We start from the raw sequence: 13,433 nt of genomic DNA, 5'->3' as shown, positions 1-13,433 counted from the left end.
TAAACAAATGCTTGCATTAAATGATAATAATAATAATAATTTGCATTTCATATGAATATAAAAAAGGCTTTGTATTGTCTTACACTTGTATTGTTACCACTTTATTGCACAACAAAATACATTTAGAAAAAATATAAAAACTATCCATGACTTCCTGTCTCTTCATTTTAGTTTGTATAAAAGGTCTTTCACCATGTACACTGTCATCACACAAAAATAATATGCACATATTTTACAAAATATATGTGGGTGAAAAGGCCTTGTCATTATATAAAAATACTTGAATAGAACCTGAACTCGACACTAACCTCTCCCACACAGAATATCCTGTCTTTAACATTCCCAAATATACAGTAGCTAAGAAATAATAAAGATCATAATTTATTCAGGGAAGTTCAATTGCGAACCAGGTTCTCATTTTCAGGGATACCCTGTTCACACTCAAACAGTTACAATCAATCACACCCTGAATTCAACTAATGCATATAGCTCCACTGAAATAGGTTGAGAGTTAAAGACCTTGCTCAACGGCAGATCAGTACCCTGTGGATTGAACCAGCCACCAAAAGTCGCCTAAGATATGTCATAAAATATATGATATTTACTGAGCATGTTTTCAGGGTTTCATTCAATAAACACCAGAAAAAGAGGAGGCTACATTAGTACATAAATATGCATGTCAACAACCATCGACTCCTAACATGCTGGTGTTAGCATAACATTTAGCATGTTACTATGCTGAATAAAAGGCTGTTCTTCAGTACCACCTGCTGGACAATTAATATGTTGTAATTGAAATAAAAATATTAAAATTAAACTATTTAATTAATATATATTATATATATATATATATATATATATATATATATATATATATATATATATATTACCATACATATATATAGTGTATTCACATCTAACGTTAACAAATATCATGACCGTTAGTATTTAAAGATTCTGTGAAACCCCAGATTTGGTTCAATCTCATTATTTTTGAATTTTTCGCTTCATAAAATTTCTGCAAAACTATGTTAAGGTTAAAGTTAAGGAAAGATCATGCTTTTGGCAAACAAATGATGGTTAAATTATGGTTAGGGTCAAGCAACTAAAACACTGGTTGAGTTTTGGGAAAGAGTAAACTGTAACAGGATCCAATCTCCAACCCAGATTTGCTAAATGCTCTTTCACCACCATAACCTCCACACCACTAACTACATCCTGCATTGGCACTGAACATTGTTCTTAATCCTAAGGTGTAGAAGAATCGTCCAATACAGACATAATTCTTAGGAATACTGGTGCTGACATATTATGTATTTTTTTATAATGATTTTTTTAAACACATTGTTTAATATTAAATAAACACATATGATAACACATATGTCGTCAACAACACTCCCAACACACACACACACATAAACACACACAACGTATATGGTTGAGCACAGACAGGACTTGAAGGATTTAAATGTTCGGTTTGCACTGATCCACCACCTGTCTCTATACTGCACCAAAACAATTCATTCAACACAAACCTATTTCTTTGGTATCTGGGCCTGAAACATTTAAAGTGTACTGCCCCAAACAAACATGAAGGGCCTAATAACATTTTTAGTTCTGTTGTAACGATATCATTATTTTAAAAAAAATATTCAACTATAAAATCAAAGCACTACCTCAAATTTTGGTTCCCATATTTGTCTGAATCACAATTATTTTATAGTGTTTTCTCTAAATCATCTCCTAATTTTTTTTTTTGAGTTCCAGCTTTACTTTTTTTCTGTTTCGCCATTTCATTGTTGTAGATTTGGCAAATTAAAAAAGATCACCAGCTGCAAAACACACTTCTTGATATTCTCATTTTGCAGCTAAAGTCTGTTTCCCCCTCATCACATCCCCCTAAAATGTAAATTACAGTAATATTGACATAATGGTCTTAAAAACAGAATATACCATCTCAAATGAAGAACAACAAAGTGATGTCACATCATTATTCAGTGATTCAATAAGAGGACCATCTGCAGAAGTATAAAGCTCTGCCCATGACAGGAGACACACCTGTTGGTCAGCGAAAGACAAACTCATCACAGCGTACAGGTTAGTATGTGTGCCTGTTTGTACCAGATGTGTGACTGTGCCTATATCATGTTACTGTTTGTGCTTTTTGTGGGAGCCTTTGGACCAGAGGAAGACACGGCGCTCTGTGAGATGCTGGGGAGCCCAGAGTTTCCTCTGTTATCTAAAGAAGGAGATGTCACTATTGGAGGAGTTTTTGCCATCCATAATCCAATATCGAAGCCTCCTTCCTTCTTCACAGATACTCCAGAACCTCTCACATGCTCTGGGTACTGTTTGTTGTCTCCTTTCTCATTTGTTTTTATTTTTTAACAGCAGAAAAGTCAAAAAATTGTTGGTTAAAACTCTTCTCACTCTTTCCAGGATAAATATGAGAGAATTTCAATTTGCCCAAACAATGATTTTTGCCATCCAGGAGATCAACAATAGCAGCTCTCTGCTGCCAAATATCTTAATTGGTTATAAGGTGTTTGACAACTGTGCTTCAACACTATATTCTTCGAGTGTGGTGATGGGTCTAATAAATGGGCAGGAACGGACTTTGGGTCAAAGCTGCTCAGGCCAGTCATCTGTTCATGCCATCATCGGACCCTCTGATTCCTCCTCAACCATTGTGTTGCTACGAATTGCAGGGCTTTTCCAAATACCAGTGGTAAATATGTGTCATAGTTCTATTCATTTTTTGAATAATTTTACCATGTTCCTTTTTACAACTTAGTATAAAGGGACCATCAACAAAGACTAAATTCTGGTAGTATTATGGTTCATTTCAGGGCTATAAGGTCAGGATTAAGGTTGCCAGGGTTTGCACAGATGCAGCAGATTCAGTCAAAAGTCTACCTTTTGTCAGTTATAACTTATACTCACATGTTATAATTTTTTTTGTTTTTTTCCCTCTTTTTCTTTACTGTTAGATCAGTTACTTTGCCACTTGTGCTTGTCTGAGTAACAGAAAGGAGTACCCCTCCTTCTTCAGAACCATCCCTAGTGACTACTATCAGAGCAGAGCCATGGCAAAACTGGTAAAGCACTTTGGCTGGACATGGGTTGGGGCAGTTAGAAGTGACAATGACTATGGTAACAACGGCATGGAAACATTTATCACAGCTGCAAGCCAGGAGGGGGTCTGCATCGAGTACTCAGAGGTCATCTCAAGGACTGACCTCAGTGGGCAAATTGCCAGGGTGGTCAGAGTGATCCAAAACGGCAATGCAAAGGTTTTAGTTGCTTTCCTTTCCGAGGAGATAGAAATGCTGCTTGAGGAAGCTGTAAAGCAGAACTTAACTGGGCTGCAGTGGGTTGGCAGTGAGTTCTGGATTACAGCAAGTTATCTGGCCAACAAGAGGTACTCAGGACTCCTGACAGGGTCTCTGGGCTTCACCATCAGAAAAGCAAAGATCCCAGGCCTGAAAGAATTTCTTTTGCAGGTTAACCCAAGTCAAGAACCTCATAATAATCTGCTGAGGAAGTTCTGGGAAGCCTCATTTGGTTGCAGTTTCCAACCTAGTGTGCATGGTCAGACCCTGTGCTCTGGTTCTGAGAGACTAGAGGACATCAACAATCCTTTCACAGATTTGTCAAAGCTAAGGATATCCAACAATGTGTATAAGGCTGTGTATGCTGTGGCTCATGCCATGCATAACATGTTGAAATGTGGACAAAGTGAAGCAGTGAATCAGTCATGTATTCGGAAAGATTTTTTAGAGCCAAAACAGGTTAGAGGTCGCCTTCAATAATTAAGTAAAAAATCTGAAATACTAATCCCGTACTTGTAAGTTACTCACTATTGCTCTCTGTCAGTAGGTTGTGAAACACATCGAAGATGTGAATTTGACTCTTCAGTCAGGAGAAACTGTGGGTTTTGATGAAAACGGAGACCCTGCAGCAACTTATGAGCTGGTGAACTGGCAGAGAAACCAAGCAGGAGATATTGTGTTTGTGGCTATAGGGAGCTATGATGCCTCACTACCAATTGGAAAGCAGCTTATCATGAACGGAATAAACACTACATGGGCTGCCGGATCCCCAAAGGTATTAAACAAACATGTTAGGCATTAAATAGGTTACACATTGTGGAGGTAATTTGTTTAAGTATTAAGTGTCACATCCATAATTAAAAATAGGTCAATTCTGCATAGTTTAGGAAGTCATATAAAAGTAAAGAATTTAAAATATACACATATATGAAAATACTGTGTATTTTGCAGACTGACATGCCAAATGCCAAGAGTTTTACTTCCGATGTAGATTGATGTCTAAGATCAAGGTATAAAGCTTAAACTACAGTTTTTGGAGACCTTAAAAAAGACCCAGATGCTGATAAAATTAAAGCAATTACATTAAAACTGCAGTCTTTACCTTTGAAAAAATATGATAAAAAGTTATTTTTATAAAACTGTCACTATATCCTGACAATAGTACATGAGAATATAATCTGTGAAAAAAAATTATGTTCTTCTGCATCATCCTATTGCTCCTAATGACATTTGCAATTTTCTACCATGCCCAAACAAAAACAACCAATCAGTCGAACAGTCTCTGCTGTCAATGACTGCTCGCGAAACTTATGAACTCTGATCAAATATGAATCAATATTCTGTTACTGTAATATCTATTTCTCTCTTCAAATGTTTTCAGAAACATATTTTACTCTACTCTTTAGCTGTAAAATGAGAAAGTTGGTCAACCGGCCTCCATGAAAAAAACAGTCTAGACAAAACCAAGCACCGCCCACCAGCCAGAGAGAACTTTCTCAATTTATAGCTAAACAGTACACTTTGTGTGCCCCAGTGATCCTAGGAGTTGTGTTGTCGGGGGGATTAGCACCTGGCAGGGTCTCCCAAGGCAAACAGGATGGATGGATGGATAGATAGATGGATGGATGGATGGATGGATGGATGGATGGATGGATGGATGGATGGATGAATGGATGGATATTTGCTCAAAGTTACCGACTGTAGGTTTAAGTATTTGGATTACAGGGGCAACAAACTATAAATAACTGATGAGTTTTGGTGTTGTTACAGAGGCCACAGTCTGTCTGCAGTGAGAGTTGTCTGCCAGGTTTCCGGCAGGCTGTGATTAAAGGCAAACCCATCTGCTGTTTCTCCTGCATCGCCTGTGCTGATGGAGAGATCAGCAACTCCAGCAGTGAGTATATCTGTAATTTTTTATGTAATATTCGCACGAAATCAGTGCTTTCCAGTATCTTTATAAGTCACTACATATAGCCAGTGCTTATTTTAATATGACCTCTGCTCTCATAACTTGCAGCATGAACACATTTCAGCGTTCCATGTTTTCCATTCAGATTCTGCCGAGTGTTTGCGGTGTCCACTGGAGTACTGGTCAAATGAAGATCACAGCCAGTGTGTTCCAAAGGTGATCGAGTTCCTATCTTACGGAGAAACCATGGGCGCCCTCCTCACTGCTTTCTCGTTGTTCGGAGCAGGTTTAACACTGGTGGTGTCATGTGTTTTCTTTCACTTTCGTCACACACCTCTCGTCAAAGCCAGCAACTCTGAGCTGAGCTTTCTGCTGCTCTTCTCCTTGACTCTGTGTTTCCTGTGCTCTCTGACATTCATCGGCCGGCCCTCTGAGTGGTCCTGCATGCTGCGACACACAGCATTCGGCATCACCTTTGCCCTGTGCATGTCTTGTATCTTGGCTAAAACCATGGCAGTGGTAAACGCCTTTAAGGCCCAAAGGCCAGCGAACACAGTCCCTCAGTGCTCTGCTCCACTTCAGAGAACAAGCGTTCTCATCTGTACTTTGCTGCAGGTGTTAGTTTGTGTGCTGTGGTTAACTCTTGCCCCACCATTCCCCTACAAAAATACAGCTCATGCCACTGAAAGGATTATTCTAGAGTGTGATTTAGGTTCACCTATTGGGTTCTGGGCTGTGTTGGGGTATATAGGACTCCTGGCTGTGCTCTGCTTCGTCTTCGCTTTTCTGGCTCGAAAGCTGCCTGATAATTTCAATGAAGCTAAATTCATCACCTTCAGCATGCTGATATTCTGTGCAGTCTGGATCACATTTATCCCAGCGTATGTCAGCTCTCCTGGGAAGTTCACTGTGGCTGTGGAGATATTTGCTATTCTGGCCTCCAGTTATGGACTACTTCTCTGTATATTTGCATCAAAGTGCTTTATTATTGTTCTCAAACCTGAACTGAACACTAAAAAACATCTGATGGGGAAAACATGATCCCATTAAACGTAAATGAAATGACAATCTTTTACTTTTTTTATTTCACGGCTTGTGGCTTGGCTTTAATTTTGAAGTGACCCCAGAATACTATTCATTTACACATACATATTATTTTTCTTTCTTTTTCCTGTATCAAAATCTAGAAAATGTAAATGCTACAATATGCAGTTAAAAAAATGCTTGCATTAAAATAATAATAATTTTCATTTCATATCAATACAAAAAATGTTAACAATATGTTTTTTATTGTCTTACACTTGGATTGTTACCACTTTTGTGCATGATAAAAATACATTTTAAAAAGAAAAAACTATCCATGACTTCCTGTCTCTTCATTGTAATTAGCACAATAGGGCCTTCACCATGTACACTGTCATTACACAAGCATAATATGCACATATTTTACAAAAACATACAGGTTAAAAGGCTTTGTTATTATATAAAAAAAACTTGAAGAGAACCTGAACTTGACACTAACCTCTTCCACACAGACTGTTCTGTGTTTAGTATCCCCAAATATACAGTAGCTAATGAAATTACAAAGATCTTAACCATAATTTATTCAGCTAAGTTCCATTACAAACCGGGTTCTCTTTTTCAGGTATGCCCAGTTCACACTCAACCAGTTACAGACATTAGCACCTTGAACCCGACCAGTGCATATAGCTCCACTGAATCAGGATCCAAACTCCAGTCTGCTGCTTGAAGACAGGCTTGTTACATGTCCATGTAACCAACGGTTAAAAGAAATGTTATTAATTAATTAAAAAGCTGAGCGGCTCAGAGGAGCGGCTTGTCACTTTAAAGAGAAAAGCTGGTCCACCTTAGAAGCCCACCTTAAGAGGCGGAGCCGGAGTTGCAGGATACAGGAAGTTGACCCCTGTCTCTCAACCTTGCTTGAGCCAAGCCCCGAGGAAGAGCGCCGGGTGTCGATCCGGACTTTCGTAGTGGCCAAACGGCGGTACTGCAACTTCCGTGTCAGTCACGTGATGCCATTGGGCCCAAAAAGACTTTTTACCATAGACTTACATTGGGAAAGAGACGTCTATAACTCAGAGGATATTTTTGTTTAGGTTAATCAACTTCCCAGTACAAACACCTAAATAGCCCTTATTTAAAAAAAAAAAAAATTAAAGTAGTAAAACACACTAATAGGCAATCCAGAGTTATCTCCCTTCCTCTGTTCATGTGAGTGAGACCCAGACCGAGGCTGGAGCGCAAGCCATGACGACGGCGTGACGAGCAGACACTACTCCGCCAATCATCTCGGACGCTACTCCGCCAAGATCCGAACACTTTTCCAGACGACAGTGGAGCCATTTAGGCTTCATGTACCAATGAGCAACTCTCATAGGAATGACCGGGGCCCCGCTTCCAACGCTGTATCCAGTTCTTTTAATACATCCATGGCTTGAGCGGAATGGAGGAGTTGTAGTTTCGTTGTATTTATTCACCAACAAATAAACTGTGCACACACTGCTACACTTATGTTCACAGCTATAACGTCACCAACAACCTCACACTCCCCGCCAACCCACACACACGGTCTGTCGAAAACTCGCTAAAGTTACGCAGACTCTAGCCTACGTGTGTGGCGGCGGTGAGCACGAAGCCTCCGGCAATGCTAGAGCTGCTAACGTAGCACAGATACACACACTGTTTGTCGGACACTCGCTAAAGTTAATCTGGGCAGACAAAGTATCATTAAGGCGGGCAGACACACAGCTGACAACCTGCTAAACTAAACTAAATGTGCGGTGGAGACGTTTACTGGGAAAATGGCAGCATCTCCGCAACACTACATGCAACACAGTGGCTGCTTAGTTAAAGCTCCCAGACGGGGGAACTGGGGACTCAGTTGTTGTTGTGCTCCTACACAACAGCTGGTGCACCGCTGCATGCGAGGCACAAATCTTGTCGGTTAACGGTTAATAAACGGTTAACGAGGGTCAGTTATCGGTTAAGACATTTTTTCCAAAATAGCATCCCTAGTACTACACATTGGAACTGTCCTTCACCGTGAGGTGTAGTAGAATCATCCAATATACATATAATTCTTAGGAACATTGACCTGGAATATTATATATTTTTTCTGTGTTGATTTATTTAATATAAGTACACATTGTTAACCCCCCCCCTCCCCCATATCATTTAGTAGTAGAGACAGAGACAGTGAAGGGGCATGGGGGTTGTTTTGTTTAATATGTTAGTCTAGTCCACCTGACTCATTCATCCTTTATCTGACTGACGATTGCTTTGGATTTGTAATTGAAAGTTTTTCTCTGAGGCTGTTCTGTTTTTCCATTTTCATTGTTGTAGATTTGGCAAACAAAAAAAATTCCATCTTCAAAATAAACTTCTTGATATTCTAAGTTTGCAGCTAAAGTAGGTTTCCCCCTCATCACACACCCCTACAATTTACCTTACAGGAATAATGACGTAAAGGTCTTAGAAACCGAATATACCATCTCAAATGAAGAACAACAAAGCGATATGACATCACTATACAGTGATTCGATAAGAGGACCATCTGCAAAAGTATAAATCTCTGCCCATGACAGGAGACACACCTGTTAGTCAGCAGTAGAAGAGCTCATCAAAGTGAACAGGTTAGTATGTGTGCCTTTTTGTTCCAGATATGTGACTGTGCCTATGTCATGTTACTGTTTGTGCTTTTTGTGGGGGCCTTTGGAGCAGAGGAAGACATGGTGCTCTGTGAGATGCTGGAGAGCCCAGTGTTTCCTGTGTTATCTAAGGAAGGAGATATCACTATTGGAGGAGCTTTCTCCATCCATAAACCAACATTTAAACCTCCGCCCTCCTTCACAGATGCTCCAGAACCTCTCATATGCTCTGGGTACTGTTTGTTGTCTCATTTCTCATTTGTTTTGTTTTTAACAAAAAAAAATGACGAAAAACTTTTAGTTAAAACTGTTCTCCCTCTTTTCAGAATAAATTTGAGACAATTTCAATTTGTTCAAACAATGATTTTTGCCATCCAGGAGATCAACAATAGCAGCTCTCTGCTGCCTAATATCTCAATTGGTTATAAGATTTTTGACAGCTGTCAATCAACAGTGTATTCAACGCTTGTGGTGATGGGTCTAATAAATGGGCAGGAACGGACTTTGGGTCAAAGCTGCTCAGGCCAGTCATCTGTTCATGCCATCATCGGACCCTCTGATTCCTCCTCAACCATTGCGATGCTACGAATTGCAGGGCTTTTCCAAATACCAGTGGTAAATATGTGTCATAGCTGTATTCATTTTTTGAATAATTTTACCATGTTCCTTTTTACAACTTAGTATAAAGGGACCATCAACAAAGACTGAATTCTGGTAGTGTTATGGTTCATTTCAGGGCTATAAGGTCAGGATTAAGGTTGCCAGGGTTTGCACAGATGCAGCAGATTCAGTCAAAAGTCTACCTTTTGTCAGTTATAACTTATACTCACATGTTATAAATGTTTTGCTTTTTTCCCTCTTTTTCTTTTCTGTTAGATCAGTTACTTTGCCACTTGTGCTTGTCTGAGTAACAGAAAGGAGTACCCCTCCTTCTTCAGAACCATCCCTAGTGACTACTATCAGAGCAGAGCCTTGGCAAAACTGGTAAAGCACTTTGGCTGGACATGGGTTGGGGCAGTTAGGAGTGACAATGACTATGGTAACAACGGCATGGAAACATTTATCACAGCTGCAAGCCAGGAGGGGGTCTGCATCGAGTACTCAGAGGTCATCTCAAGGACTGACCTCAGTGGGCAAATTGCCAGGGTGGTCAGAGTGATCCAAAGCGGCAATGCAAAGGTTTTAGTTGCTTTCCTTTCCGAGGAGATAGAAATGCTGCTTGAGGAAGCTGTAAAGCAGAACTTAACTGGGCTGCAGTGGGTTGGCAGTGAGTTCTGGATTACAGCAAGTTATCTGGCCAACAAGAGGTACTCAGGACTCCTGACAGGGTCTCTGGGCTTCACCATCAGAAAAGCAAAGATCCCAGGCCTGAAAGAATTTCTTTTGCAGGTTAACCCAAGTCAAGAACCTCATAATAATCTGCTGAGGAAGTTCTGGGAAGCCTCATTTGGTTGCAGTTTCCAACCTAGTGTGCATGGTCAGACCCTGTGCTCTGGTTCTGAGAGACTAGAGGACATCAACAATCCTTTCACAGATTTGTCAAAGCTAAGGATATCCAACAATGTGTATAAGGCTGTGTATGCTGTGGCTCATGCCATGCATAACATGTTGAAATGTGGACAAAGTGAAGCAGTGAATCAGTCATGTATTCGGAAAGATTTTTTAGAGCCAAAACAGGTTAGAGGTCGCCTTCAATAATTAAGTAAAAAATCTGAAATACTAATCCCGTACTTGTAAGTTACTCACTATTGCTCTCTGTCAGTAGGTTGTGAAACACATCGAAGATGTGAATTTGACTCTTCAGTCAGGAGAAACTGTGGGTTTTGATGAAAACGGAGACCCTGCAGGAACTTATGAGCTGGTGAACTGGCAGAGAAACCAAGCAGGAGATATTGTGTTTGTGGCTATAGGGAGCTATGATGCCTCACTACCAATTGGAAAGCAGCTTATCATGAACGGAATAAACACTACATGGGCTGCCGGATCCCCAAAGGTATTAAACAAACATGTTAGGCATTAAATAGGTTACACATTGTGGAGGTAATTTGTTTAAGTATTAAGTGTCACATCCATAATTAAAAATAGGTCAATTCTGCATAGTTTAGGAAGTCATATAAAAGTAAAGAATTTAAAATATACACATATATGAAAATACTGTGTATTTTGCAGACTGACATGCCAAATGCCAAGAGTTTTACTTCCGATGTAGATTGATGTCTAAGATCAAGGTATAAAGCTTAAACTACAGTTTTTGGAGACCTTAAAAAAGACCCAGATGCTGATAAAATTAAAGCAATTACATTAAAACTGCAGTCTTTACCTTTGAAAAAATATGATAAAAAGTTATTTTTATAAAACTGTCACTATATCCTGACAATAGTACATGAGAATATAATCTGTGAAAAAAAATTATGTTCTTCTGCATCATCCTATTGCTCCTAATGACATTTGCAATTTTCTACCATGCCCAAACAAAAACAACCAATCAGTCGAACAGTCTCTGCTGTCAATGACTGCTCGCGAAACTTATGAACTCTGATCAAATATGAATCAATATTCTGTTACTGTAATATCTATTTCTTTCTTCAAATGTTTTCAGAAACATATTTTACTCTACTCTTTAGCTGTAAAATGAGAAAGTTGGTCAACCGGCCTCCATGAAAAAAACAGTCTAGACAAAACCAAGCAGCGCCCACCAGCCAGAGAGAACTTTCTCAATTTATAGCTAAACAGTACACTTTGTGTGCCCCAGTGATCCTAGGAGTTGTGTTGTCGGGGGGATTAGCACCTGGCAGGGTCTCCCAAGGCAAACAGGATGGATGGATGGATAGATAGATGGATGGATGGATGGATGGATGGATGGATGGATGGATGGATGAATGGATGGATATTTGCTCAAAGTTACCGACTGTAGGTTTAAGTATTTGGATTACAGGGGCAACAAACTATAAATAACTGATGAGTTTTGGTGTTGTTACAGAGGCCACAGTCTGTCTGCAGTGAGAGTTGTCTGCCAGGTTTCCGGCAGGCTGTGATTAAAGGCAAACCCATCTGCTGTTTCTCCTGCATCGCCTGTGCTGATGGAGAGATCAGCAACTCCAGCAGTGAGTATATCTGTAATTTTTTATGTAATATTCGCACGAAATCAGTGCTTTCCAGTATCTTTATAAGTCACTACATATAGCCAGTGCTTATTTTAATATGACCTCTGCTCTCATAACTTGCAGCATGAACACATTTCAGCGTTCCATGTTTTCCATTCAGATTCTGCCGAGTGTTTGCGGTGTCCACTGGAGTACTGGTCAAATGAAGATCACAGCCAGTGTGTTCCAAAGGTGATCGAGTTCCTATCTTACGGAGAAACCATGGGCGCCCTCCTCACTGCTTTCTCGTTGTTCGGAGCAGGTTTAACACTGGTGGTGTCATGTGTTTTCTTTCACTTTCGTCACACACCTCTCGTCAAAGCCAGCAACTCTGAGCTGAGCTTTCTGCTGCTCTTCTCCTTGACTCTGTGTTTCCTGTGCTCTCTGACATTCATCGGCCGGCCCTCTGAGTGGTCCTGCATGCTGCGACACACAGCATTCGGCATCACCTTTGCCCTGTGCATGTCTTGTATCTTGGCTAAAACCATGGCAGTGGTAAACGCCTTTAAGGCCCAAAGGCCAGCGAACACAGTCCCTCAGTGCTCTGCTCCACTTCAGAGAACAAGCGTTCTCATCTGTACTTTGCTGCAGGTGTTAGTTTGTGTGCTGTGGTTAACTCTTGCCCCACCATTCCCCTACAAAAATACAGCTCATGCCACTGAAAGGATTATTCTAGAGTGTGATTTAGGTTCACCTATTGGGTTCTGGGCTGTGTTGGGGTATATAGGACTCCTGGCTGTGCTCTGCTTCGTCTTCGCTTTTCTGGCTCGAAAGCTGCCTGATAATTTCAATGAAGCTAAATTCATCACCTTCAGCATGCTGATATTCTGTGCAGTCTGGATCACATTTATCCCAGCGTATGTCAGCTCTCCTGGGAAGTTCACTGTGGCTGTGGAGATATTTGCTATTCTGGCCTCCAGTTATGGACTACTTCTCTGTATATTTGCATCAAAGTGCTTTATTATTGTTCTCAAACCTGAACTGAACACTAAAAAACATCTGATGGGGAAAACATGATCCCATTAAACGTAAATGAAATGACAATCTTTTACTTTTTTTATTTCACGGCTTGTGGCTTGGCTTTAATTTTGAAGTGACCCCAGAATACTATTCATTTACACATACATATTATTTTTCTTTCTTTTTCCTGTATCAAAATCTAGAAAATGTAAATGCTACAATATGCAGTTAAAAAAATGCTTGCATTAAAATAATAATAATTTTCATTTCATATCAATACAAAAAATGTTAACAATATGTTTTTTATTGTCTTACACTTGGATTGTTACCACTTTTGTGCATGATAAAAATACATTTTAAAAAGAAAAAACTATCCATGACTTCCTGTCTCTTCATTGTAATTAGCACAATAGGGCCTTCA

General features: G+C 39.8%; 2 protein-coding genes across 2 annotated transcripts; both read left to right on the top strand.

Annotated features, from left to right (window-relative positions):
• The first annotated feature begins 2,193 nt into the window (after positions 1-2,193).
• On the top strand, positions 2,194-6,457 carry LOC141770777 (extracellular calcium-sensing receptor-like). The gene is made up of 6 exons (XM_074640623.1): positions 2,194-2,345; positions 2,440-2,728; positions 2,991-3,791; positions 3,880-4,107; positions 5,103-5,226; positions 5,387-6,457. The coding sequence occupies exons 1-6, from the start codon at positions 2,209-2,211 to the stop codon at positions 6,280-6,282; spliced, it is 2,475 nt and encodes an 824-aa protein (XP_074496724.1). The 5' UTR covers positions 2,194-2,208; the 3' UTR covers positions 6,283-6,457.
• Positions 6,458-8,975: 2,518 nt separating this feature from the next.
• On the top strand, positions 8,976-13,244 carry LOC141770776 (extracellular calcium-sensing receptor-like). The gene is made up of 6 exons (XM_074640622.1): positions 8,976-9,142; positions 9,236-9,524; positions 9,786-10,586; positions 10,675-10,902; positions 11,890-12,013; positions 12,174-13,244. The coding sequence occupies exons 1-6, from the start codon at positions 8,991-8,993 to the stop codon at positions 13,067-13,069; spliced, it is 2,490 nt and encodes an 829-aa protein (XP_074496723.1). The 5' UTR covers positions 8,976-8,990; the 3' UTR covers positions 13,070-13,244.
• The last annotated feature ends 189 nt before the right edge of the window (positions 13,245-13,433 follow it).

Source organism: Sebastes fasciatus, chromosome 7 (assembly GCF_043250625.1).
Source record: "Sebastes fasciatus isolate fSebFas1 chromosome 7, fSebFas1.pri, whole genome shotgun sequence".
NCBI classification, from domain to species: Eukaryota; Metazoa; Chordata; class Actinopteri; order Perciformes; family Sebastidae; genus Sebastes; species Sebastes fasciatus.
Note: the sequence above shows the minus strand (reverse complement) of the source record. Positions and strands in the feature narration are given on the sequence as shown.

Bases quoted from the DNA above. Each gene is read 5' to 3' on its own strand.
- LOC141770776 (XM_074640622.1), top strand. From the start codon at position 8,991: ATGGTGCTCTGTGAGATGCTGGAGAGCCCAGTGTTTCCTGTGTTATCT. The intron at 10,903-11,889 runs GTATTAAACAAA...GTGTTGTTACAG, and splicing joins GGGCTGCCGGATCCCCAAAG to AGGCCACAGTCTGTCTGCAG. The intron at 12,014-12,173 runs GTGAGTATATCT...TTTTCCATTCAG, and splicing joins AGAGATCAGCAACTCCAGCA to ATTCTGCCGAGTGTTTGCGG.
- LOC141770777 (XM_074640623.1), top strand. From the start codon at position 2,209: ATGCTGGGGAGCCCAGAGTTTCCTCTGTTATCTAAAGAAGGAGATGTC. The intron at 2,729-2,990 runs GTAAATATGTGT...CTTTACTGTTAG, and splicing joins GGCTTTTCCAAATACCAGTG to ATCAGTTACTTTGCCACTTG. The intron at 3,792-3,879 runs GTTAGAGGTCGC...CTCTGTCAGTAG, and splicing joins ATTTTTTAGAGCCAAAACAG to GTTGTGAAACACATCGAAGA.